The following is a 24,280-nucleotide window of genomic DNA, read 5'->3' on the forward strand; positions in this document are numbered from 1 at the left end:
GCGTTTGCAAGGCGTTTATTACTGCGCTCGTTATCTGGCATTATTAAAATTTACGCAGCTATTTCAGGGGTAGTGGTAGTAGTCAATTGAAATTCAATTTGAATTCTTCAACTGGGACATCTGTCAGGTTTTTTGTAATTAATTTTGTATTTTGCGATGGAAAATTAACATTTTTGAGTTTTTTAGTAGAAATATAATCAATTTTTATATTTGTGATAGTAAATTAGTATTTTTATTGTGTTTTCAACGCCCTCTGATGGTTAAATTGTCCATGCTTTGTATCAAACGATCATATTTTACGTTTTTATTTGTTTTTTTTTTTTATTTTTTGAACAAATATTTGAATTTTTTTCAACAGAAAGTATCCAATATCTTTCACAATACCTTTGAACATAATAATACAAAATTTCATGAAGATCGGTTGAGTAGTTTTCTTGTCAAAATGAAACAAACAAACAAAAACACAAATTTTCCCATTTATATGCTATTAATCACCTAATATTTACTCTATTTGTTTATATTTCTATGATAACTACCCTTATACTTTCCACTTCATAAACTTTTGATGACTTCTTTTCTCTTCTCTTCTTTTCTCTTCTCTTCCATCCTCAACACTTTTCTTGCAATATTGTGATTGTCATCCCGCATCTAGACATTCATATGCACCCTTCACCCTTCACCCTTAAATCACACACAAATGCCACCTATATTAGAACTGGAACAGACGAATATGTCGAACGTGCCATTCCCTCTGGGGTTGCCACTTGGGGTGTTGGTACATCGCGTCGCATTTACAAATCCGCACAATCATTCATCCCGAAGAGCGAATTGTAGAGACAGGGTGGTTTGGGTTTGGGTTTGGGTAGCGTCATGCTGGATTAGCCATCCCCATGTCTTAAACGCATACGCAGGGTGCACGCTGCAATGTGTTTCTTATCGCAAATCCAATTGCACTTTCTTTAATTTCGTGCGCTGTGCAGGGTGGAATGTTTAATGGTGGCGAGTTAATGAAAACACAGAATGTAATGAGTTTATGTTAATCAACGTGGATTTGATTAGCATTTGATTGCATTTTGGAATGATTAAGGGTTTTATTGATTGTTTTGTTGCTTATATTTGTTGTAAAGTGTTTAGTTTTCATTTGTTTATAATTTTTTTTAAAGATGTAGTAGTTTTGTGTTGCATCATTTTACGGTAGTTAACATAGAGTGTTAACTTAGCTTTATATTTATATCGTGCTACGGTATAGGCAACTTATACTACACCAAACAAACTATATTCCACAAATATTTTGAAACTTTTTAAAATTTATTTTTATTTAACAGAATGAGTATTTTATTGATTATTTTATTATAAATTTGTTATTTTAATGGAATTTTAAGCTGGTATATTGCAACATTATTTTGTTTACTGTGTTGCATACATATATCATACACACAGTGTTAACTTAGCTTTACATTTTTACTAACTTACACAATAGGCAACTTTTACTACACCAAACAAAACATAACCAACAAATTTCCAAGCGCTTGCTACAAGTTTTATTAAACATTTTTCTTCATAATTAAACTAAATGTGACTATAAAAGCACTCCGTATCCTTACAGTGAATAACAATGACGTTCCGTAAGCATATATCACCGAAAGTTTTCAAAGCGATTCAAAACCTCGACGTTGAAGCACTCTGTGAATGCAGCGAAGAAGAAATCCGACCGGTGTTACCATGTCTCGTGCGAATGGGGCTCATTTCACCGCTGGACACATCCCGAAAGTGTTCCAATCAAAAGATAGGCATACTCACCATCATTGCAGCCATAGAATGGGTAAACTCAATCGTTGCATTACTCAGCATCAACTTTCATGTACTGGAAGCTGATGTGAAGAAAGAGCAACAACTCCGGCAGAAAATTGGCACAAATCAGAATGATTCTGTATTAATTGGAGGATTAACTAATGGATTAGCATTGGAGTATGAAAGATCAGATATGACACGACGATTAAGGTAGATAATTAAACTAAAAATTAAAATTTTGTTTATTAAAATTGTTATTTTAAATGTTTTTTGGTTGTTTTAGGCTTGTATTAAGTGAATTGTTATTCATACAATCACAAATTCAAGAGTCAGAGAGTCAGGAACACGAATTCTTCATGAAGTCGTCGGATTTATTTGATAATGATATTTATATTGAAGAAATCTCTGATGTAATATGCATTGCTTTGGCTGAATTGCCCACAATTTTGAATATTTCTTCAATTGTTGAGGTACTTTTGCATGTGCATAATGGTCCTGCTGTTGTTTGTCGAATCGTTGCTAATTTTCCCGACTCCTTCCGTGAAGGTACAGTATTTTTACAAATCTATAATAAAATTAATCATTTTATAATATGTTATGTTCTATGGGAATATAATTATGATTTGTTTTAAGTTTTTCTGCGTTTTGCTTCAATAGCATCGTCAGAAACTGTTTCTCAAAACAAATTATAGTTGAATTCTTTGCAAAAATCAAATATTATAAAATATGAAACATGAAACACATTAAATTAAACCTAAATTACGCAATATAATAATATTTCTCTGTTAGTTTGTACGCAGTTGATCCAAAAAGGCGAGAAACAAGAAGAAAACTTATCCAGCAGTATCCGTTCAACAACAATCACATACCTATGCCGAATGAACCCAGCCCAAGCCCTATCCATCCGCAGTAAATGCGTGGAATTATGCCGTATGCCCGCTCTGGCTGTAACACTAACTCTCCAACAACAACAAGAACAAAAAGGTAATCAAAGCGACATGGTTGCATTTATAAGCGGATTACTACTCGGCAACGATCAACAAGTACGCAACTGGTTCGGTTTATTCATCCGCACCGGCCAGAAACGCAAAGGCGAAGTATCATCAAACGCATTACAATCACTCCGAGATGAATTACTACGGCGTCTACAACTATTAGTCGACAGCAGTCGTAATGGTACACTCCCCGACGGTGTAGTCGTCCAAGCAGCTGCATTACTACGCTTATACTGCGCCCTGCGCGGAATCGCCGCTATAAAATTCCAAGACGACGAAGTGAATCTCCTCGTGCAGTTATTAACAACACATCCGAATCCCACACCGGCAGGTGTACGATTTGTCTCTATTGGATTGTGTATGTTAATAGCTTGTCCTTCATTAATCAGCGCTAGTGATCACGAGCGTAGATCTATCGAATGGGTGCAGTGGTTGGTCAAAGAAGAAGCGTATTTTGAATCTGCTTCAGGTGTTTCCGCATCTTTCGGGAAATGTTGCTATTGATGGCGATACATTTCCACAGTAATCAATTGAGTGCAATTTGTGATCTTGTTTGTAGCACCCTGGGAATGAAAATACCTATAAGGCATAATAATATGACGAGAATGAAGCAGGTATTCACCCAGGATATATTCACAGAGCAAATTGTTACTACGCATGCTGTGAAAGTGCCTGTTACTTCCGGATTGAATGGTAATATGTCTGGGTTTCTCCCCGTGCATTGTATACATCAGTTATTGAAGAGTCGTGCGTTTGCCAAGCATAATGTCAATATTAAACACTGGATCTATCGCCAGATATGCGCATCAACGAATCCTCTGCATCCGGTTTTACCGCAGTTGGTTGAAGTCTATGTGAATTCTATTCTTGCGCCGATACAGTCTTTTGGACAGCGTAATACCGAAGCGAATAAACCTCTAACCGAGAATGAAATACGTCGAGTTTTTAAAAATTCTATTTTCGGGAAGTATTTAAACTTAAAAAATACTCTGCAGATTGGTGATGCTGGTCCGGTTGAAGTGGATGTACCTATCAGTCAGAATACTCTCACACCGCAGTTGTTATTGCTTTATTATTTGTTGTTGTATGAGGATTCAAGATTAGCGCATGCACAGAGTATCCTCACGAGCGGTGTGAGGATAAAAACGTATTCCGTGGAGTTTTTAAGTGAGTTGCCTATAAAATATTTGTTGCATCATGCGCAGAAGGATCAGACTTCTTATTCGACGCTGTTTGGGCCGTTGTTGAAGTTATTAGCGACGCATTTCCCGCATTTGACGCTTGTTGATGATTGGGTGGATGATATGTCCCTGAAGACAGCTGTGAAAGATTGTAAAATATCCGAGGGAAGTTATCTGAAGCCCTGAAGGATATTAAAGAGAATCCGTCGAAGTTGGCGAAGATTTTCCAAGAGTTGTTGCTGACTGAAGCGATTGATATCTGGCCGCATGCGGAGTTGATTACGCAGTATTCAACGAAGATGTTGGATGATCATGTGCCGAGGTATCTGCAGGATTTGTACAAGGAAGTGTGGTTTAAGTTGAATACGGTGTTGCCCCGGAGGTTGTGGGTGATGACCGTGCGTAATTTGGTTGGGAATTTTACGGGATTGACGAGGATTGATGTTTCGGAGGATCCGTTACAGGTATATTTTTTTATTTTGTTGTTATTTATTATGTATTATATGTGGTGTTTGTTTTTTTAGATTATGAGGTGTGATGTACGAGTTTTTCGCTGCGCGCCTGTGTTTAGTATTGTTTTGCGTGTGCTGCGGGCTAGTTTGGCGTCGTCGAGGAGTCAATTAACGCAACATTTGACGATGAATCCGAAGTTGGACCCGCATGGATTGGTGGTCAACGATGCGGAGAGGGATGATATGTGTCGGGCGTTAATTGCGGCTCAGGTATGTGTTTTTTAAAGTATTTTTTTTCGGTGGTAGTAGTTTTATTTTTAAGTTTTTTTGTGATGGCGTTAGATTTGAATATTGGGTTGAGTAGCTTTAGATCAGTTTGACATTTACGACATGACATATCTAAAGCTACTTTACTGCAAATTTGAATAATCTAAAGCTACATCAACACTTATTTGAGGTAATTTGTGTGAAAGTAGCCTTAGAATTTTTGAACGTTTAGTGTGAAATTAGCTTTAGAATTTTAACGCCTGAAAGTTTGCAACTTTGTATACACCAAAATTTTAACTTTTAACCTAAGATTTTGTTTATTTCGAGACGTTTGTTTGCATTTATTGTGTAAAATTACTCTTAAAAATGAGTAAACGCTCGCAAGATGATTATAATTACTACAAACACAAGAAACGACGACGTTCCCCTTCGCCTTCGCACTCAAGAGCAGAAGATTCTACAAAAACTTTGAAAGATGAAATCATTGATTGGTATGATTTTAAACATGATTTGGTTGGATATTTGGAAAGCAATTTTCAAATCAAAGACACCGAGGATTTTTCCGCTTCTATACGAAATATCTAGCTGCCCATCGCATGAAAATTTCGTCCGCTTCAGGCTCAAACTCAATCACTGACAGAGGTAAACTTTTTCCAATAAACTTTACAAAATCTGCAACAATTTTGTATGAAAAATTTCCATTGTATAAAAGAAATGGAAAGATACTGCCCTCTAATCAAAAGTCTTTTGATATTTTATTAGAAGCTGTGAGGACATATCAAGACTTTCAACAGAAAGGCAAGTTTAACAAGTTAAGGCAGTTGAGAAAGAGTCAAACTGACTTGCCTATTGCAGCCTATAAGCAGGAAATTATGCATGAATTACAACAACCTGGAGTGTTGTTAATTGCAGGTGATACAGGCTGTGGAAAAAGTACTCAGTTACCACAATATGTGCTAGAAGCAGGATTTAAACGTGTTGCTGTCACACAACCAAGACGATTAGCATGCGTATCGTTAGCGAATCGCGTGGCATTTGAAACATTAAGCACGTATAAACATCAAGTCGGTTTTCAAATAAGATTTGAGAAGCAAAAGAATAAAAATACTAATGTTATATTCTTAACTGAAGGTATTCTATTGCGGCAAGCATCCGATGGCGATGTTTTAAAAGGCTACGATTGTATTGTCCTTGATGAAGTCCATGAAAGACATTTGAATATGGATTTTCTGGTTGGTATCATGAAATGTTTGCTCAGACAACAAAAACTTAAACTTGTTCTTATGTCAGCGACAATAAACTTGCGTTTATTCGAGGAATATTTTACAAGTGAACAAGTAAAAACAATCAAAGTACCAGGTAGATTGTATCCCATTGAAATAATCTATAAACCTGTATTAAAAGATGCGTATGATTCAAAGCGCAAAGATCGTTTTGATTCCCAACCGTATTTAAATATTCTAGAATTGATTGATGCCAAATATAAACCGCATGAGAAAGGTGATGTGTTGATATTTTTGCAAGGCTTGCAAGAAATACAAAAATTATCTGCATCTGTACAGGATTATGCTGAGATTAAAAAGAATTGGATTGTTTTGCAGTTGCACAGCAGTTTGAGCCTGGAGGAACAGGATAAGGTGTTTTATCAAGCACCTGAAAATGTACGCAAATGTATTATTTCAACGAATATTGCAGAAACTTCGGTTACCATTGACGGTGTACGATTTGTAATTGATAGCGGGAAGTGTAACCGCATGTTGTATGAAAGATGTGGCGTGAATCGATTGTTCACCACGGATATCTCACAGGATTCAGCGAAGCAACGCGCGGGTAGAGCTGGCAGAACTGGACCGGGGCATTGTTATCGTTTGTTTAGCGAGGAGGATTTGTCTAAGTACGAAGCGGTACACACCGGGGAGATTCATTTGGTGCCTTTGGAGAATCTAGTGCTGAATATGGTCACTTTGGGATTGAGTGATGTGCACAAGTTTCCGTTTCTAGAGAAACCCGCCGATGAGAAACTTGTGCAAGCGGTTGAAAGGCTTTTGTTTCTTGACGCGCTGAGTAAAACCAGCGAGATTATGATTGAAGAAAAGATAAAACAAAGGAAGCGCTTGTTTTGACCACATTGGGTGATGCAATGTCTAAACTTCCAGTGGATTTAACCATTGGTAAAATGTTGATTACCTCGACGATTTTTGGTGTTATGGATGCCGCTTTAACTTTGGCGTCACTTATGAGTGTGCAGCCTCCACTCAATGAAAATCGATTCTTTGACACGAAGGAATCTCGCGATCCTTATGTTTCCAATCATGGGGAGCCTGTAACTTTGTTGAATTTATACAAAGCATGGTTGGAAGTTAAACTTGATGGTGGTTCCTACAATAGAAGACGTTCTGAAGGTGAGAATTCCAGGAAATGGTGTAGGTCGCGTGGTATTGAAGAACAACGTTTTTATGAAGTGACAAAACTCGTTCAACAGTTCAGGGAGATTTTACAGGACGCTGAACTTATTCCGAAGTTTGAGGATAATCTTTCTGGACGTGAGAGGCAACAGAGGCACGGAGAGTTGAAACAATTGAAACGATTGCGTGCTGATTTAAAGAACGAAGCGAAACATTCCAAGAAGCGGCTTTCTCATCGATCTTATAATGACGATGAGGATGATGACAACGCACAAGGGCATGATATTAAAGATGTAGAGTTTAGGATTGTTAATGATTTTTCCAAAGTACAGAAATTACTCTCCCAGACTAAAACGGATAGTTTTAAGGATCTTATGTTGTTGAAGGTGCTTCTTACCGGTGCACTCTATCCACAAATTGCAGTGGAAGATGAACACAATTCTTCGAAGACCGTTAATGAGCGTTTGTATCATACTAAGTATAAAAATTACGTTTTTCTACGCCCTACGAGTTACTTTGCAGAAAATCCAGAGTTTTTTAACATCCCTGACTCGGATATTGAAGTTCCACCAGCGGGATATTTCAGTAAGAAGCCTCTCAGTTCGAAGCATCAACTTTTGGTATTCCAGAAATTATTGGAGACCAAAAAGACTTACTTGATGAATGTCTATCGGATGCCAGCGCTGCAGACTCTGCTTCTTTTGGGCGCAACTTGTGTCTTAATCGAACTTTTACAAAGTTGGCCGTAGATGATTTTTTGTTTATTGAAATTCCAATTGTAAATCAGGGTTTGAAATTAGTGTTGGAAGCCGCCAGATTGCGCAAGGAAATGAAGGAATTATTGGAGAGAAAGTTAAAGAGTCAAGATTTAAGTAGTGTGCAGGATGATTCAAGAAATATTGAATTATTAGATGGTATTATTAAATTTATGTCTACTGTGCCTGTTTACAACATAAAAAGATTGCTGCCTGCTGATGTTAAGTCCATGTATACTTTTGAAGAAAGTGATTTTACTAAGAAAGATAAAAATCCTTTCGATAAAGATTTCACACCGAGTGCGAATGAATCCAAGGGCGGTGTGAATGTCACCGAGAATATCATCTGGGATTGTTTGCCTATGGATGGTTATGACATTGACGTGGAGTCTTCGCTGCTTGAGACTCCTTGCGAAAAGTGCAACACGAATCAGTATTTCATGTCTATGTGGGAGTTTCTGCTACATTCTCAAGTGTCATGCGAAAGTTTAACGAAAGAAAAGCAAGAAATTGTTGTGCCTGTGAATAATAAACCTGTGGCGGCGAATGCGAAAACTTACACATGCGATAAATGCAAACAAAATTTAGTTTTATCACCTGTTGACTTTCTTAAGCATAAAAAGTATTGTGTTCCTATAAAACAAGAAAAGTTGTGATTTTACTGAATAAGATTTATGGTAGTAATTATTGTAATTAATATATATATATACAAATTGTAAGTTTAAAATATAAAACGGAATTTAAAATGTTTGTTATTTGATTTTATATATTTTAGGATAGTGCTGCTGTACAAATGCTGTTAGAGGCCTGTACGGAAACAACCCAGGATTCCACGGATGCTGCAAGTAAATGGGCATTACAAGAAGTACGCTCACTGGTTTGCTGTTACCTGCATCAGGTGTTTATAGCAGACACATCATTGGCTAAACTAGTTCATTTTCAAGTAAGTTTTAATATCATTATGAATTATTGTGAGATATTAATGTTTTTCTTGCAAATTTTAAGGGCTACGACGCTGCTTTGATTGAAGTGATAGTCAAAGGAGTGCCTTCCATGCACATTTGCTTGGATTTCCTTCAGGAGTTGATGCAACAGCCGATTCTCAGCAAGCAGGTGTTTGCTATCCAACTTCTGAGCCATTTGTCGGTGCAGTTTGCCCTTCCGAAGAGTCTCAACCTGTGCGTTTTAGCATTGAATTTGCTGTACGCTCTACTTGGAAGTATGTTATTTATTATTTATATTGTATGTTTAGTTTATTTTGTGCATTTTAATAATCTGTGTTTATTTTTAGGCATATCATCGAGTCAACGCATCAAATTGTTCAAACCTGTGTTGCCGGCGTTGGTCCGCATCAGCGTCGCATTTCCACCACTTGCTGAAGATATTGTTCAGTTGCTGTTGCAATTAGCGCGGATTTGTGAGTCGCAAGCGTCGCTATGCTCACACATTGACATCCATTTGAGCCGCAGTGATGATTCTATCGCCGAAGACAGCGAAGAATTGCGTGATCTCACGCATAAAACTTATCTGGAGATTTTAGATAATACGGTTTTGAATCGACAGATTTATAATTAGTACATTCTTTGAGTACATTGTTTGATATTCTTGTTGAGAAAGAGATGAAATTTCGTTTTCTAATTATTTAGGATACATATACCCTCTTTAAGGGGCTGAGAAAGGGTTTGGATGATTCTATTGCCGTTGTTTCCAACATTTTGATCAAAACGCCCTGTATCTTTTAATTGTTTTGATGAATTTGAGCGCTTCTTTGATATTTTTTATAGAGAAAGAGTTATTTTATTAGTTCTTCTTAGTGCTTGCCCACTAAAGGGGTGAGAAAGAGCCGTCATTATCCTTCCAAGTTTATCGATGTTTGTGAAATTTGAAAACGGTTAAGAAAACACCCTATATTTCTTAAATGATTCTGTCCATTTTAGTGTGGTATATGTTATTTTGTACGGAAAGAGTTGCCCTTTTATTTTATATGTGACTTTGATTCCTAAAGGGACTAGAACTACCTTGTAAATGTCATTAAACTTTTGTATTTTGTGTTATGTTTATGTACCCAGAAGATGTAATATTTTTAATAATCATTAATTTTTAAGTTGTATTGATTTTGTTGCATTTTTGAATTTCTAGTTGTTTTTAGATTACAAAATCTATTCTTTTTATTGTTAAAACCCGCGAAATCTGGTTAAAATCAGTCGAAACTCTCTTACCTCCCCACACATTCTGCTATCTTATTATCAAAAATCAATTTCTTCCTTTTATTTCGGACTGAATATCAAATTAAAAAATTAAAAAAAGACGAATTTGGACTAGTATCCAAATACTAATGCCATTCATAGATGGCACTAGAATGCACTAAAAATCATAAAATCGAGTTATACGACTTATTTTTATATTTATCGACGAACGTGGCCACGAGAATAGCTTTGTATACAATGTTGCTATCAATGCATTCGATGTAAACAACTTTTTTATCGCGCGCGCTGTCTCCTCACGCCGCATCAACTTGCTGCATGCACCTTATTCTAGTTTTGTTTTGATCGCAGGTAATTTACCTATTGCAATTCGCACACAAGGTCGCGTACTATCGACGCGTTGGCTTTGCGCATCTCTTGCTTTCTTATCATATACTATCCCGTCGTTGTTTACGCAGTTTCAGCATGCACTATCGATGGAATACAGCCAGTTTCGTGCCGGTCGCTGGTTAGTCCAGTCGTGTTTTGAGAGACTTTTATCGTGTTTATTCGGACTTCAATATTCTAAATTTGTGTTATACTCGAAGATCTATTGACTATTTATTTGTACTTTGCGACTATAGTAATTTGTTTAATGTTCATAAATGCCGGGTTTTGATCGCGATTGATGTGTATATTACAAGTCACGTGATAGTGGATCTGATAACATTCTTCACGCGGCGTTGTGTTTGGTGTCGGTTGCTAAAGTGATCGGATATTTATCGCCCCCATGTAGATTCTCATCATTAAGACAGTTCCATCAGACTCGTGTAAGTATATTTTAACCAAACAGCACAGATTGTTTGTTTTGTGTTGATTGTTAATTACAACTTAATTCAATTGTATGAAATATTGTTGTTTTAATTTATGTTTTCGTTCAGTTACAGCACTCGATGTACACGGCTGTCCGATAAGCTGTACCCTGGTAAGTTTATTATTCAAATATATGTTTCGGTCAACTTTACATTTGCTGAATATAAACAAGTTTTCTATTTACCACGTACTACCTATATGTGACACAAATTAGACGACCGACACGGTCGGACACAGTTAGGAGATATTCGCGGTTTTGGTCCTTTAATCCCACGAAATTTAGAAGATATTCACTTGCCAATTTTTTCTTATGAATTAAAATTTCATCTCTTAGATTTCCAATTTAACTATCGTCTCTTATAGAGAATAGTCCGTACTACTTATCTCTTTTAGTTTACGAGATATTCGCGATTGAAAAAATTCGGCAAAAATTGAAAAATGTCACTTTTTAGTACTTTTAGTCGCGTTTTTCGACCTTTCACAGTAGGAAATATAATTATTTTAAATTTATATCTGATAGAGAATTTCCCAATCTATCATAATCAGCAATTTGTAGGTTGCTATCTCTTTTAGTTTCAAAGATATTAATTATTGAAAATCCTGGAAAAAAAGTATCAAGCACCCCTCCTTGGCAATTTTTTCTTAAGATGCAAAATTTTATCTCTCAGATTTCCGATTTAACTATTCTATCTTATAGAAAATAGTCCGTAGATTAAGATGCTGCGATCAGATCTTAATTATCTCTTTTAGTTTACGAGATATTCGCGATTGAAGAAAATCATCAAAAATTGCAAAATGTCACTTTTTAGCACTTTTACTGGCGTTTTTTGACCTTTTGCTGTGGCAAATATATTTATTTTATATTTTTATCTGACAGAGAATTTTCCAGTCTTTCATAATCAGCAATTCGTTGGTAGCTATCGCTTTTAGTTTAAGAGATATTAATTATCAAAAATCGTCGAAAAAAAGTATCAAGCACCCCCCCTTGGCAATTTTTTCTTAAGATGTAAAATTTTATCTCTCAGATTTCCGTTTTAACTATTCTATCTTATAGAAAATAGTCCGTAGATTAAGATGCTGTGATCAGATCTTAATTATCTCTTTTAGTTTACGAAATATTCGCGATTGAAGAAAATCGTCAAAAATTGCAAAATGTCACTTTTTAGCACTTTTAGTGGCGTTTTTTTACCTTTTACTGTAGAAAATATAATTATTTTATATTTTTATCTGACAGAGAATTTTCCAATCTTTCATAATCAGCAATTCGTTGGTTGCTATCTCTTTTAGTTTAAGAGATATTAATTATCAAAAATCGTCGAAAAAAAGTATCAAGCACCCCCCCTTGGCAATTTTTTCTTAAGATGTAAAATTTTATCTCTCAGATTTTCGTTCTAACTAGCCTATCTTATAGAAAATAGTCCGTAGATTAAGATGCTGCGATCAGATCTTAATTATCTCTTTTAGTTTACGAGATATTCGCGATTGAAGAAAATCGTCAAAAATTGCAAAATGTCACTTTTTAGCACTTTTAGTGGCGTTTTTTGACCTTTTACTGTAGAAAATATAATTATTTTATATTTTTATCTGACAGAGAATTTTCCAATCTTTCATAATCAGCAATTCGTTGGTAGCTATCGCTTTTAGTTTAAGAGATATTAATTATTGAAAATCGTCGAAAAAAAGTATCAAGCACCCCCCCTTGGCAATTTTTTCTTAAGATGTAAAATTTTATCTCTCAGATTTCCGTTTTAACTATTCTATCTTATAGAAAATAGTCCGTAGATTAAGATGCTGCGATCAGATCTTAATTATCTCTTTTAGTTTACGAGATATTCGCGATTGAAGAAAATCGTCAAAAATTGCAAAATGTCACTTTTTAGCACTTTTAGTGGCGTTTTTTTACCTTTTACTGTAGAAAATATAATTATTTTATATTTTTATCTGACAGAGAATTTTCCAATCTTTCATAATCAGCAATGCGTTGATTGCTATCTCTTTTAGTTTAAGAGATATGAATTTTTGAAAATCGTCGAAAAAAAGTATCAAGCACCCCCCATTGGCAATTTTTTCTTAAGATGTAAAATTTCATCTCTCAGATTTCCGTTTTAACTATTCTATCTTATAGAAAATAGTCCGTAGATTAAGATGCTGCGATCAGATCTTAATTATCTCTTTTAGTTTACGAGATATTCGCGATTGAAGAAAATCGTCAAAAATTGCAAAATGTCACTTTTTAGCACTTTTAGTGGCGTTTTTTTACCTTTTACTGTAGAAAATATAATTATTTTATATTTTTATCTGACAGAGAATTTTCCAATCTTTCATAATCAGCAATGCGTTGATTGCTATCTCTTTTAGTTTAAGAGATATGAATTATTGAAAATCGTCGAAAAAAAGTATCAAGCACCCCCTTGGCAATTTTTCTTAAGATTAAAATTTTTATCTCTCAGATTTCCGTTTTAACTATCCTATCTTATAGAGAATAGTCCGTAGATTAAGATGCTGCGATCAGATCTTAATTATCTCTTTTAGTTTACGAAATATTCGCGATTGAAGAAAATCGTCAAAAATTGCAAAATGTCACTTTTTAGCACTTTTAGTGGCGTTTTTTTACCTTTTACTGTAGAAAATATAATTATTTTATATTTTTATCTGACAGAGAATTTTCCAATCTTTCATAATCAACAATTCGTTGGTAGCTATCGCTTTTAGTTTAAGAGATATAAATTATCAAAAATCGTCGAAAAAAAGTATCAAGCACCCCCCCTTGGCAATTTTTTCTTAAGATGTAAAATTTTATCTCTCAGATTTCCGTTTTAACTATTCTATCTTATAGAAAATAGTCCGTAGATTAAGATGCTGCGATCAGATCTTAATTATCTCTTTTAGTTTACGAGATATTCGCGATTGAAGAAAATCGTCAAAAATTGCAAAATGTCACTTTTTAGCACTTTTAGTGGCGTTTTTTGACCTTTTACTGTAGAAAATATAATTATTTTATATTTTTATCTGATAGAGAATTTTCCAATCTTTCATAATCAGCAATGCGTTGATTGCTATCTCTTTTAGTTTAAGAGATATGAATTTTTGAAAATCGTCGAAAAAAAGTATCAAGCACCCCCCATTGGCAATTTTTTCTTAAGATGTAAAATTTTATCTCCTAGATTTCCGTTTTAACTATTCTATCTTATAGAAAATAGTCCGTAGATTAAGATGCTGCGATCAGATCTTAATTATCTCTTTTAGTTTACGAGATATTCGCGATTGAAGAAAATCGTCAAAAATTGCAAAATGTCACTTTTTAGCACTTTTAGTGGCGTTTTTTTACCTTTTACTGTAGAAAATATAATTATTTTATATTTTTATCTGACAGAGAATTTTCCAATCTTTTATAATCAGCGATTCGTTGGTAGCTATCGCTTTTAGTTTAAGAGATATTAATTATCAAAAATCGTCGAAAAAAAGTATCAAGCACCCCCCCCCTTGGCAATTTTCTCTTAAGATGTAAAATTTTATCTCTCAGATTTTCATTTTAACTAGCCTATCGTACTGGGAATAGTCCTATTTATCTCTTTTAGTTTACAAGATATTCGCGATTGAAAATAATGGGCATAAATTACAATTTTTGGCGCTTTCAATCGCGATTTGCTATGTTTTAGCTCACTAAATTCCATAATCTACAACTCTCTGGTTGCTATCTCTTTCTGTTTGGAAGATATTTGCTATTGAAAATCGTCGATAACAATTTATTGCTCATTTTGACGTGATAACGTCTTTAAAATCGTTTTAGTTGGGTTACTGTTCAGAAACTTGTGTCGCGAGCCCTCACGAGGCCGATCGCAGGTATACCCCCCTCTCGTTATTCCGTGAAATCCAGCGCGCCGACTGCGATCATCCGTTCCGACGGCTGTCGTCAGGAAACAAAAGAGTGCGGGGATAGACGCGATCCTAGGCAGTTACTGACATGCTTGTATGTTGAACGCATGTTCACTCCGTAACAACACGCTCAACATGATGCACACATTCCTTCAACATCCAATACGCTGATGGAGACCGAGAATTACGTGATTTTACGTAATTTAAAATTTGAAAAAATTGTCATCTTCATTAATTCCTTACTTCACAAAAACTTATATCACCAATAAGACGTTATCACGTAAACATCTCGATCGTAAACCTACTTTACAAACAACCATTTTTATTTTTTATGAATTTAAATTACCTCTTTTCGATTTCCAATTTAACTAGCTTATTTTGTAGAATATTTTCCGTAGATTGAGAATTTGAAGAATTGGATAAGTCGGGTAATCTTTCAACCTAAGAAATTAAAATTTCACAAATCTAATTTAATTTATTCATTAGTTTTAACAATCTTAATTGTGAGACTGCTATCTGTAGCATTCAGGGATTGCACCAGCATGAACCAAAAAGCATAAAATAGAATTGTATTCTTGATTTCTTCTTTGATATTTATTAGCAAACGTTGGCGTTTGACACGAGTATTGTATTTGTTTTGAACACAATTTACACTTTCTTATCGAATTCCCGGTGTGATCAATTTTTTTATCGCATGTGTTCCACGCGCTGTCTCCTCACGCCGCATCAACTTACTGCATGCACCATATTCTAGTTTCGTTTTGATTGCCGGAGACATGCCTATTGCAATTCGCGCACATGGTCGCGTGACATCGACGCGCCGGATTTGCGCATCTATTGCTTTTACTTGCGGGGTTCATACAGCAGTCACATAGTTTTATTGTGAACTATCGCATCGTTGCTTGCACTATCGATGGATTGCAGCCAGTTTTGTGTCGGTGTCTTGTTGATGCAGACGTATTTCTCGCAACTCGTATCGTTTCTTCGGACTTCTGTTTTCTAAATTTGCATTAAACTCGATCGGCAATAACTATGTAGGTATAACTTGTGACTATAGTAAAGTTATTAGTAAATAATACTAATTTGCTCGTTTATTGTCCATAAATGCTGGTTAAGTTTATACTGCAACTCACTAGGTGTAGAGTGGCTAGGCGAATCGGATGCATATCGACCCCATGTTCATTTATTCGTATTCATCATTGGATGACCCATCGTGCTGTTGTAAGTAACTTTTAACTAAAGCAGCCCAGATTGTTGGTTTTTCTCCGTTATGTGAATATAATATTACTAAATGGTATGAAATATTATTGTTAATTTGTGTTTTCTTTTTTAATTACAGTATTTACCGTGCCTTCGAGTCCCATGAATTCTGCATTGGTAAGTTTATATTTCAATTATATTTTACGTTCAAATTTCTGCATTGAACATTAGTTTGTACTAATATACTTTTTTATTGCATTCTGTCGCGTATTACAAGTATAAAAGATAGTTGCGTGTCTTGCTGATTACTGAATTTGGTTGTAACTGTTTTAAAATGGCCCCCCAAAATTAAGCATTTTCTTGCAATTTTCAAAACACGCGGTGGAAAACTGTCCATATCTCGGGAACCCTTTGTGATAATTTAGTTTTTTCTTCATTTTATGGTAGAACAACTGCCTAAAATGGCCTGAACCCTTTGTGAGAGTGCATGTTTAAGATGCAGCCCTGAAACACCGCGAAATTCGGTCGTAACTTCCTCAAAATGGCCCCTAAAGTTAGGCATATTCTTGCAATTTTTAAAACAAGCGGTGGAAAACTGGCCATATCTCGGGAACCCTTTGTGATAATTTAGTTTTTTCTTCATTTTATGGTAGAGAAAGAGTGCATGTTTAAGATGCAGCCCTGAAACCCCAAGAAATTCGGTTGTAACTGCCTCAAAATGGCCCCCAAAGTTAGGCATTTTCTTGCATTTTTCAAAACACGCGGTGGAAAACTGGCCATATCTCGGGAACCCTTTGTGATAATTTAGTTTTTTCTTCATTTTATGGTAGAGAAAGAGTGCATGTTTAAGATGCAACCCTGAAACACTGCGAAATTCGGTTGTAACTGCCTTAAAATGGCCCCCAAAGTTAGGCATTTTCTTGCAATTTTCAAAACACGCGGTGGAAAACTGGCCATATCTCGGACACCCTTTGTGATAATTTAGTTTTTTCTTAATTTGATGGTAAGGAAAGAGTACATGTTTAAGATGCAACCCTGAAACACCGCGAAATTCGGTCAGAACTGCCTCAAACTGGCCTCCAAAGTTAGACGTTTTCTTGCATTTTTCAAAACACACGGTGGAAAACAGGCCGCGTCCATTTTTGAGAGTTAGACATGTTTCGCCATCTTCAGTAACCGAAGATACCTTCGTGGCGAAACATGTCTAACTCTCACAAACCGTGTAATCTAAAATCACGTTTATTTTATCAATAAATATATTTAATTTATGTATATGTATATTTCATTTTCATAAATATTTTCCAGTTGTTGGATGAAGCATTGGCTAATCCTGAGAGCCAAGTTTATCAACAAGGACCAACTAGAGAGGTTCCGTAGTTCTGGTGGAGTGCGTTTTGAGGATGATGTTTTGATTACTGAAGATGGATGTGTCAACTGGACTAAAGTTCCAAGAAGGTATGTTATATTTTGGAAATAATATTTTATATTTTACTAATCTGTTATTTATTCTGGTTTATAGTGTCCAAGAAATTGAAGATTGGATAGCCGGCGTTGATGATGATTCCAAATACGATTGAATGAATTTACAACATTTTGAAGCTGCTATTGATATAATTTTTGTTTATTTTGTTAAAAGTTATAAAAAGAGCATTATATAATTGCATATTATTATCCTGCTTTCTTGCTTGTATTGTTAAAAATGCTGTATATATTATGAAATTTCGTTTCTGATTCTATATGTTTGAATAAAATTGTAGTTTTATAAATTTTTATTGTTTTATTTGTTGTTCCAAACGGAGAACATAGCTCGCAACATCGTTACTCCTTTAATTAATCCATAAATCCCTTAAACTTTAATGGAAATGCCACTGCTAGATATGAGAAATAGTTCAAAATCAATTTTATATTGTATCAATATTAATTTAAAAACGGTATCACTAGTGTCATCTATCCACGAGTAACTAAACTATGTTGCTATTCAAGATTGCTAGAGATTTAACCTACTGCACTTTCTGCGATCCTAATATTCAAAAGAATTTTGTTACCGATTTCAATGGATTTCTCGACAAAATTTGTCGAGAAATTTGCTGAAATGTTGCTGCTCATCAGTTTGTAGTATTAGGAACGCAGAAAGTGGACATAGACAGTTCCCGCCAGATAATTATATATATTATTTCAAAAAATTGTGTATCAGAATTCGAAAACAAGATTTAAAAATTCCAACTTTTAACTTCAAGCATAAAAAAGAGAAATCTTTTGCCTTTTTTATAACAAAATCTTTTCTTTAAAAATTTTTTGTGCCACTTTTATGATTTTTTAGTAAGGATGCCATCCTGTAGAGAATTTTTCAAGGAGCAAGATTAACAAGTTCTTCTTTCTCTAGCCCTTTTAGTTCTCGAGATAATTGGATAATTAGATTTCTCGAATCCGAAAACAGAATTTAAAAATTTCAATTATACAGATTTTTAAACATTAATTTTACCCGCCCTTGATATGGCGCCAAACCTCTATCAGCCTCCTTACACTTTCTGCGATCCGAATACCAAAACCTGAGTTTCGACTGTTTCGAGACCAAATTTTGTGTCATTTTGCCTCCCAGAGTCGACAAAATAAAGATGGAATATTAGGATCGCAGAAAGTTGAGGAGGCTGATAAAGTTTTGGGGGTAACTAGTAAGGTGCTGCCTCTGGTGGCGACGGACCGAAGCTCAAAACTTTTGGTAGTTGTAGTTTCTAATTGATAGATGGCACTAGCATGCACTTTTCAAAATAAATGGTTTAGGGGATCGTTAAATATGAATATGTGATCAGGTAGAAATAACAGAAATAATTACAATTAGAAAAACTTAAAAATATTCTTTATTAAAGAAAACACACAAGCATAATATTGGAAGTCAATTTATGTAATAATTACAAAAGTTATTTAAGATAATGAAATTTAATAATAACAATCTGCTGCAAGAATGGTCCTTCTACGATGTTAGAGTCAGGTGCAAAATCCCTAAAACAAGCAAAAATTAGTCCATCGAACATAACCACAAAATTAGCAGGACAAAAAACACAAAAAGGGCATGGTTTTCCGAGGGTTAAACCAACAAATTATATATGAAAATAATAAAGAATTTCAATACCTACAATTTGGTGAAAGAACGGTTATCCTACGACATTGCGTTCGCCCGCTAAAGCAAAAAAACAACAAAATCAGTCGAGCAAAAAACACAAAAAGGGCATTTTTGTAGGTTTCCCGTGGGATAAACCAACAAAGTATATATGAAAATAATAAAGAATTTCAATACCTACAATTTGGTGAAAGAACGATTGTCCTCCGGCATAGCGTTCGCCCGCTAAAACAGAAAAACCACAAAATCAGTCGAGCAAAAAACACAAAAAGGGCATTTTTGTAGGTTTCCCGAGGGATAAACCAACAAAGTATATATGAAAATAATAAAGAATTTCAATACCTACAATTTGGTGAAAGAACGGTTGTCCTCCGGCATGGCGTTCGCCCGCTAAAACAGAAAAACCACAAAATTAGCTGACAGAAAAAAACAAAAAGGGTATTTTTGAAGGTTTCCCGAGGGTTAAATCAACAAAGTATATATGAAAATAATAAAGAATTTCAATACCTACAATTTGGTGAAAGAACGGTTGTCCTCCGGCATGGCGTTCGCCCGCTAAAACAGAAAAACCACAAAATCAGTCGAGCAAAAAACACAAAAAGGGCATTTTTGTAGGTTTCCCGAGGGATAAACCAACAAAGTATATATGAAAATAATAAAGAATTTCAATACCTACAATTTGGTGAAGGAACGGTTGTCCTTCGGCATGGCGTTCGCCCGCTAAAGCAAAAAAACAACAAAATTAGTCAAGCAAAAAACACAAAAAGGGCATTTTTGTAGGTTTCCCGAGGGATAAACCAACAAATTATATATGAAAATAATAAAGAATTTTAATACCTACAATTTGGTAAAAGCACGGTTGTCCTTCGGCATGGCGTTCGCCCGCTAAAGCAAAAAAACAACAAAATTAGCTGATCGAAAATTACAAAAAGGGCATTTTTGTAGGTTTCCCGAGGGATAAACCAACAAATTATATATGAATATAATAAAGAATTTTAATACCTACAATTTGGTGAAAGAACGGTTGTCCTTCGGTATGGCGTTCGCCCGCAAAATCAAAAACAAGCGTGTTTTCAGCCGCCATTTTGAAGCACTTCTAGGCGTACTACAGGGTGAATCTACGGTGCAGATAAAACAACAACTCTTTAGCTATAAACTCATACAAAGAAAATAAAAGTTTTACACCGCGTTACGCAAGTATTCCCTAATTAGCCTGTTTTAAAAATAGTAAAAATACAATGTTCCGCATTTTCCATTAATTTTTGCCATTTTGACTGTGGAACTGCCCTCTTTCATACTAAGTTATCATAAATATGATAATATTATTCAATTTCAATTCATCCACACATCTTCACCCCATTCAAGCCGCAATTTGTAATAAATATCTAAATTAAAAATTGAAATTTGATTTTTTTTTTCGCAAATGAATACAATCTTCCAATTAGTTCTTAGCTTCAAAAGTTATTTTAAGTAGGGCTTGGGATTATTAATACAAAAATGAATAGAAATAGACTTATTTAAACACCACAGTGTCCAGCATAGCGCCTAAGCACTGCACAATGTTGTTGGTCATGAGTACGTCGATCTTCTCCTCGAGATGTCTCTTGGGGTCCTGCTTGCCGACGTTCTTGATCGCCAGCTGCTCCGGTGTCATTTTCTCTTCATCCTCCAACGCCTTATTGTAATTCTTCGCCAGTTCCAGCATCTCAGCGACGGTCTTCTCATTAACGCTGCAATTCTCCTCATAGTTAGCGAGAGTCAAACCATCCATCCACGACTTCTTGTGCAAATTCAGCAGCATCTTCTGTTCCAGCTCGTTCTTGCGGTAGTTGATGCTAATTGAATAATAATGGCGATTCAGGCCGTGGATGAGCGCCTGCACGGAAGGTTTCTGCAGATGTCCGAGATTCGATGTGGTCTGACGTGGTTCCTGACCCAGTACCATCATATTAGGATTGATAAGACGGAAGGCGTCAATGACTACTTTGCCTTTGACAGATTGAATTGGATCAACCACCACAGCAACCGCACGTTCGGAAAGAGCTTCGAACGACTGCTGAGTATTAATATCAACGCCGGATAACCAGCAGCCAAAACCAGGATGTGAGTGATACCATCCGACGACCATCTCAGGGCGACCAGTCTGCCTCAACATGTCCAACATCTTAGCTTGGAATACTGGATCAACTGCCTCTACACTCACACCTGTTCCAGTCTGTGGCATGGCAAACACATCAATGACTCTCACAGTGTAGTCATCAACAAATTCACCTAAAATAATAATAAAAATCAATTATATGAACAATTTTCATTTAAATTTTGTTTTGTATGCCAACTTACCCAGCATAAGACCCATAACTTCCATGGGAACACCGGCGCGGCCGTGTTTCAACATCTTGAGCAAAGCCAGTGATGAAATGTAGACCTGTTCAGCTGTATCCACCACAGGGGCATCGGAAGGTGGTGGTGCTTGAGATAAACCGGGCACCGCACCGCCAAGTCGCAGGAGTCTATCCATTCTAACCCCAAACTGCAAAGATGACCAACAAATTTTGTTATTATTTTATATACACAAAAAACTACGCAGATAATAAATAAAACTTATTGTTTAATGTTTAAAGTATGTTTGGGCACGCACCTTAGTAAACTTGAGAACTAAATAGAACAAACTCTTCGATGTAACTCACAAAATTTACAAGATACACCAGCACAGCCTGAACGCCGACCGTCGATTCTGCAACTCACGCTGTTTTCGTTTTGCTTGCCGACTGGGGATAGGCAACCCAGTATACACCATTACAAGCTGCCATTTATTCCAAATGTAGCAAAATGCAACAAACAGGGTGTTATCTGAAACACAAAAGTAATAAGAAAATTAAAAACAGCTTATTTTTTCTTAAGCTACTTAGGTAATTGAGTTAATACTCTGCATATTGAACCATAGATAGCAGCACTACAAAACATTGTGAATAAAATATAATAAAAAGTTTATAAGTGCAAACAAGAATTATTTACAGAAGATAAGCGCGCAAAAATTTCTATTTATACTGCTCCACTTCGTGGAACTAAACGTATGATAAAACGTGTACTTAATAACGCACCTTTGCATTATTTAATATTTGAGATCCCATAAGGCCCCCTGTAGTTATGAAGATAATCAGATTTATCTTATCTCCTCCATATTTGTTTAGTACATTTATTGCAAAACATGACGCACCTTTTTGCCTTCAAGTTTCATATTAAATTTACTAGTATACAGAAAATATATTTATTGTATTATTTTTAATATTTTGTTTGTTTTGTATTTTTTTTGTCTTGTTTATATTTCAATTATTTTGCAATAAAGTAGTACAATATCAATTTCATTTCAACATGTTTCACCACTATTTCTAATTGTATAATTTGCCCAAATTTTATGCGAAACGTGTCAGTGTATAATTCTTATTTTTTGACACATTTCACTAGATAAAAATCAATTGAAACTAGTTGTTTTCAAGTCAATATGGCAAAACACATTGAAATAAAATAAATATTGCACTACTACAATGCAAAAAACAATCGTTATTGTTGATATTTTTTGTTGCGAATATATAGGTATGCAACAGTCCCATTACCAATACTTAAAAGTATGATTAGACTAACCAGGGTGTAGAAACTGATCTCCAGAAGGAAATAATCGGTTGGAGACAGAACTATATCATCGATTTCAATCCTGAGCGTTGATAAGTTGCAGTTCACTGAATTTTTCCTTTTGGCAGGTTTCGGTACGTTTGATGATGATAATGTAGATGGAATTGAAATTTTCTTCAAATCTGTATTAGAATCCGCATTATCACTTTGTACAAGTGAATGACTTCTAGGAGCACGGACGATTGTATCAATCATGTCACTATCTTCATCACTTTCATCCATTGAACTGGAACAATGGTAAAAAGTTTGAATTTCGTTGCTGTCATAATACAAAACTTTAAAGTTCCTATTGATGTTCATCTGGCATATGGCTTCCAATCGATCAATATCCCCCTTAGCTGTAATTTTTCCTTCACGGAAATCCACACATTCCAATTTTGGTGCATTCAATTTCAAATGTTTGATATTTGTATGCTGCAATGACAATGTTTCCAAATTTTCAGACTCAATTATCACTTCCTCCAGTAGCAGATTATACGATAAGTCAATTTCAGAAATCGGTGAATCTCCAAGTGTCCACTCCACCTTTGTAAACTTATTTCCAGATAAATGTAGAGCAATCAACGAATGTAACGGTTCCAAGTCTATTTCGTCGACCTGATTATCCGATAAGTCCAAGGATCGTAGTTTAGGCGCGTTGAAATAAACAAAAGAAATCTTATTTTTGGTTAGGTTCAGGCGAGTTAGGTTAGGAAATGAAATTAGGGCATCTTCTTCAATACCGATGAAATCATTTGATGGCAAATCGATGGAAGCAATGTTGAAGTGATCCTGGTTGATTCTTGATTCAAAAAACCGCATATCCAGAGACTGGAGGTAATTTTGGTTGGTTATGGTTATTTTTTGGTCATCATTGGCTAGGCCAAACCCTTCTACTCTTGAGACATATATAATTACTATTATTATTATAGCCCTCATTATTAATAAAATTCAAAATAAGTTGAGTCGATGTAGTAGTAGTTGTGGAATTCGACATCAAGCTTATTTTAACTTTTATTAACTCAAGAATAGAAGGAGGAGGATGAGGATCCTCCGACGAACTTAACCAGATGTGGAATACCTAAAACATACAAACATTAACATTTTATAACATAAAATAACTTATGGGAACTCTAACTTACAATTTAGCGTGTTTTTTGGGCGTTTTTTGATTTTTACATGAAAAAATGACGAAAAAAAAAACGTTAAACACGTTTTTATGTCCCCACGTGAGTCTCCAACTGAGTTACATTTATTACTAAGTGTAACTTATCTTAGCAGAACCGTTTTAAACGATGTTGGATTTGATAAAGTAAATATTACTCGTAATATTCCATTGTCACGGCACAGCCCACACCGCAATATCCAGTTCTCGATTAGATAGGCTCAATTTGGCTCACAAAGTATATATTTTCGATGATTTCTACTTGAAATCGACGCAATTGCTATCCATCTATCTATCCAATCAATAATTGGCAATTTTGCCAACTGGGGTCCTGCCTGGGTGTTAAAATT

General features: G+C 35.3%; 5 protein-coding genes and 1 long non-coding RNA gene across 28 annotated transcripts in view; 3 read left to right on the forward strand and 3 right to left on the reverse strand.

The window, feature by feature from the left end:
* IntS2 (integrator complex subunit 2) overlaps positions 1 to 9,956 on the forward strand; it is a 60,487-nt gene extending 50,531 nt beyond the window's left edge. The window contains 9 exon segments of the mRNA XM_065316963.1: positions 1,607 to 2,001; positions 2,075 to 2,337; positions 2,581 to 3,273; positions 3,276 to 4,130; positions 4,133 to 4,431; positions 4,492 to 4,689; positions 8,622 to 8,789; positions 8,852 to 9,065; positions 9,138 to 9,956. Of these exon segments, the coding sequence (XP_065173035.1) occupies positions 1,616 to 2,001; positions 2,075 to 2,337; positions 2,581 to 3,273; positions 3,276 to 4,130; positions 4,133 to 4,431; positions 4,492 to 4,689; positions 8,622 to 8,789; positions 8,852 to 9,065; positions 9,138 to 9,421 (3,360 nt within the window). The 5' untranslated portion in view covers positions 1,607 to 1,615 and the 3' untranslated portion in view covers positions 9,422 to 9,956.
* LOC135803378 (probable ATP-dependent RNA helicase DHX34) lies at positions 4,815 to 8,577 on the forward strand. The gene is given in 4 exon segments (XM_065316970.1): positions 4,815 to 5,245; positions 5,248 to 6,750; positions 6,783 to 7,787; positions 7,790 to 8,577. Coding segments are annotated over 4 exon segments (3,414 nt in total). The 5' UTR covers positions 4,815 to 5,052; the 3' UTR covers positions 8,503 to 8,577.
* Positions 9,957 to 10,368: 412 nt separating the features above from the next.
* LOC135803316 (uncharacterized) lies at positions 10,369 to 17,744 on the forward strand. Its single transcript, XR_010550784.1, has 5 exons — positions 10,369 to 10,859; positions 10,971 to 11,014; positions 16,118 to 16,155; positions 17,284 to 17,433; positions 17,498 to 17,744. It is a non-coding gene; the product is annotated as an uncharacterized lncRNA (long non-coding RNA).
* A 1,075-nt stretch (positions 17,745 to 18,819) lies between these two features.
* On the reverse strand, positions 18,820 to 20,339 carry LOC135798671 (uncharacterized). Of its 23 annotated transcripts, none has more exons than XM_065311595.1 (7): positions 20,103 to 20,339; positions 19,938 to 19,981; positions 19,773 to 19,816; positions 19,608 to 19,651; positions 19,443 to 19,486; positions 19,109 to 19,156; positions 18,820 to 18,978 (listed from the first exon to the last, which is right to left on the reverse strand). In XM_065311595.1, the coding sequence occupies exons 1-7, from the start codon at positions 20,178 to 20,180 to the stop codon at positions 18,897 to 18,899; spliced, it is 384 nt and encodes a 127-aa protein (XP_065167667.1). In that variant the 5' UTR covers positions 20,181 to 20,339; the 3' UTR covers positions 18,820 to 18,896. The 23 variants fall into 23 exon arrangements, with proteins under 23 accessions (XP_065167667.1, XP_065167650.1, XP_065167754.1 ...); XM_065311578.1 differs by having other exon boundaries at positions 19,439 to 19,486; positions 19,604 to 19,651; positions 19,769 to 19,816; XM_065311682.1 differs by having other exon boundaries at positions 20,099 to 20,339.
* Positions 20,340 to 20,486: 147 nt separating this feature from the next.
* Positions 20,487 to 21,894, reverse strand: Rpn11 (regulatory particle non-ATPase 11). The gene is made up of 3 exons (XM_065311555.1): positions 21,735 to 21,894; positions 21,437 to 21,626; positions 20,487 to 21,367 (listed from the first exon to the last, which is right to left on the reverse strand). The coding sequence occupies exons 2-3, from the start codon at positions 21,612 to 21,614 to the stop codon at positions 20,610 to 20,612; spliced, it is 936 nt and encodes a 311-aa protein (XP_065167627.1). The 5' UTR covers positions 21,615 to 21,626; positions 21,735 to 21,894; the 3' UTR covers positions 20,487 to 20,609.
* A 384-nt stretch (positions 21,895 to 22,278) lies between these two features.
* LOC135798656 (leucine-rich repeat-containing protein 49-like) lies at positions 22,279 to 24,157 on the reverse strand. Its single transcript, XM_065311544.1, has 2 exons — positions 23,908 to 24,157; positions 22,279 to 23,846 (listed from the first exon to the last, which is right to left on the reverse strand). The coding sequence occupies exon 2, from the start codon at positions 23,702 to 23,704 to the stop codon at positions 22,658 to 22,660; it is 1,047 nt and encodes a 348-aa protein (XP_065167616.1). The 5' UTR covers positions 23,705 to 23,846; positions 23,908 to 24,157; the 3' UTR covers positions 22,279 to 22,657.
* Between the last annotated feature and the right edge of the window lie 123 nt (positions 24,158 to 24,280).

Source organism: Atheta coriaria, unplaced genomic scaffold (genome assembly GCF_025399875.1).
Source record: "Atheta coriaria isolate IRGN ID8LTWV9N9 unplaced genomic scaffold, Caltech_Dcor_3.1 hic_scaffold_2_pilon, whole genome shotgun sequence".
Taxonomy (NCBI): domain Eukaryota; kingdom Metazoa; phylum Arthropoda; class Insecta; order Coleoptera; family Staphylinidae; genus Dalotia; species Dalotia coriaria.

Coding starts and splice junctions, on each gene's coding strand:
- LOC135798656 (XM_065311544.1), bottom strand. CDS start 23,704: ATGAGGGCTATAATAATAATAGTAATTATATATGTCTCAAGAGTAGAA.
- Rpn11 (XM_065311555.1), bottom strand. CDS start 21,614: ATGGATAGACTCCTGCGACTTGGCGGTGCGGTGCCCGGTTTATCTCAA. Junction 21,368..21,436: donor AGTTATGGGTCTTATGCTGG/GTAAGTTGGCAT, acceptor TTATTATTTTAG/GTGAATTTGTTGATGACTAC.
- LOC135798671 (XM_065311578.1), bottom strand. CDS start 20,180: ATGGCGGCTGAAAACACGCTTGTTTTTGATTTTGCGGGCGAACGCCAT. Junction 19,652..19,768: donor GTTCCTTCACCAAATTGTAG/GTATTGAAATTC, acceptor TTTCTGTTTTAG/CGGGCGAACGCCATGCCGGA. Junction 18,979..19,108: donor GTTCTTTCACCAAATTGTAG/GTATTGAAATTC, acceptor TGCTTGTTTTAG/GGATTTTGCACCTGACTCTA.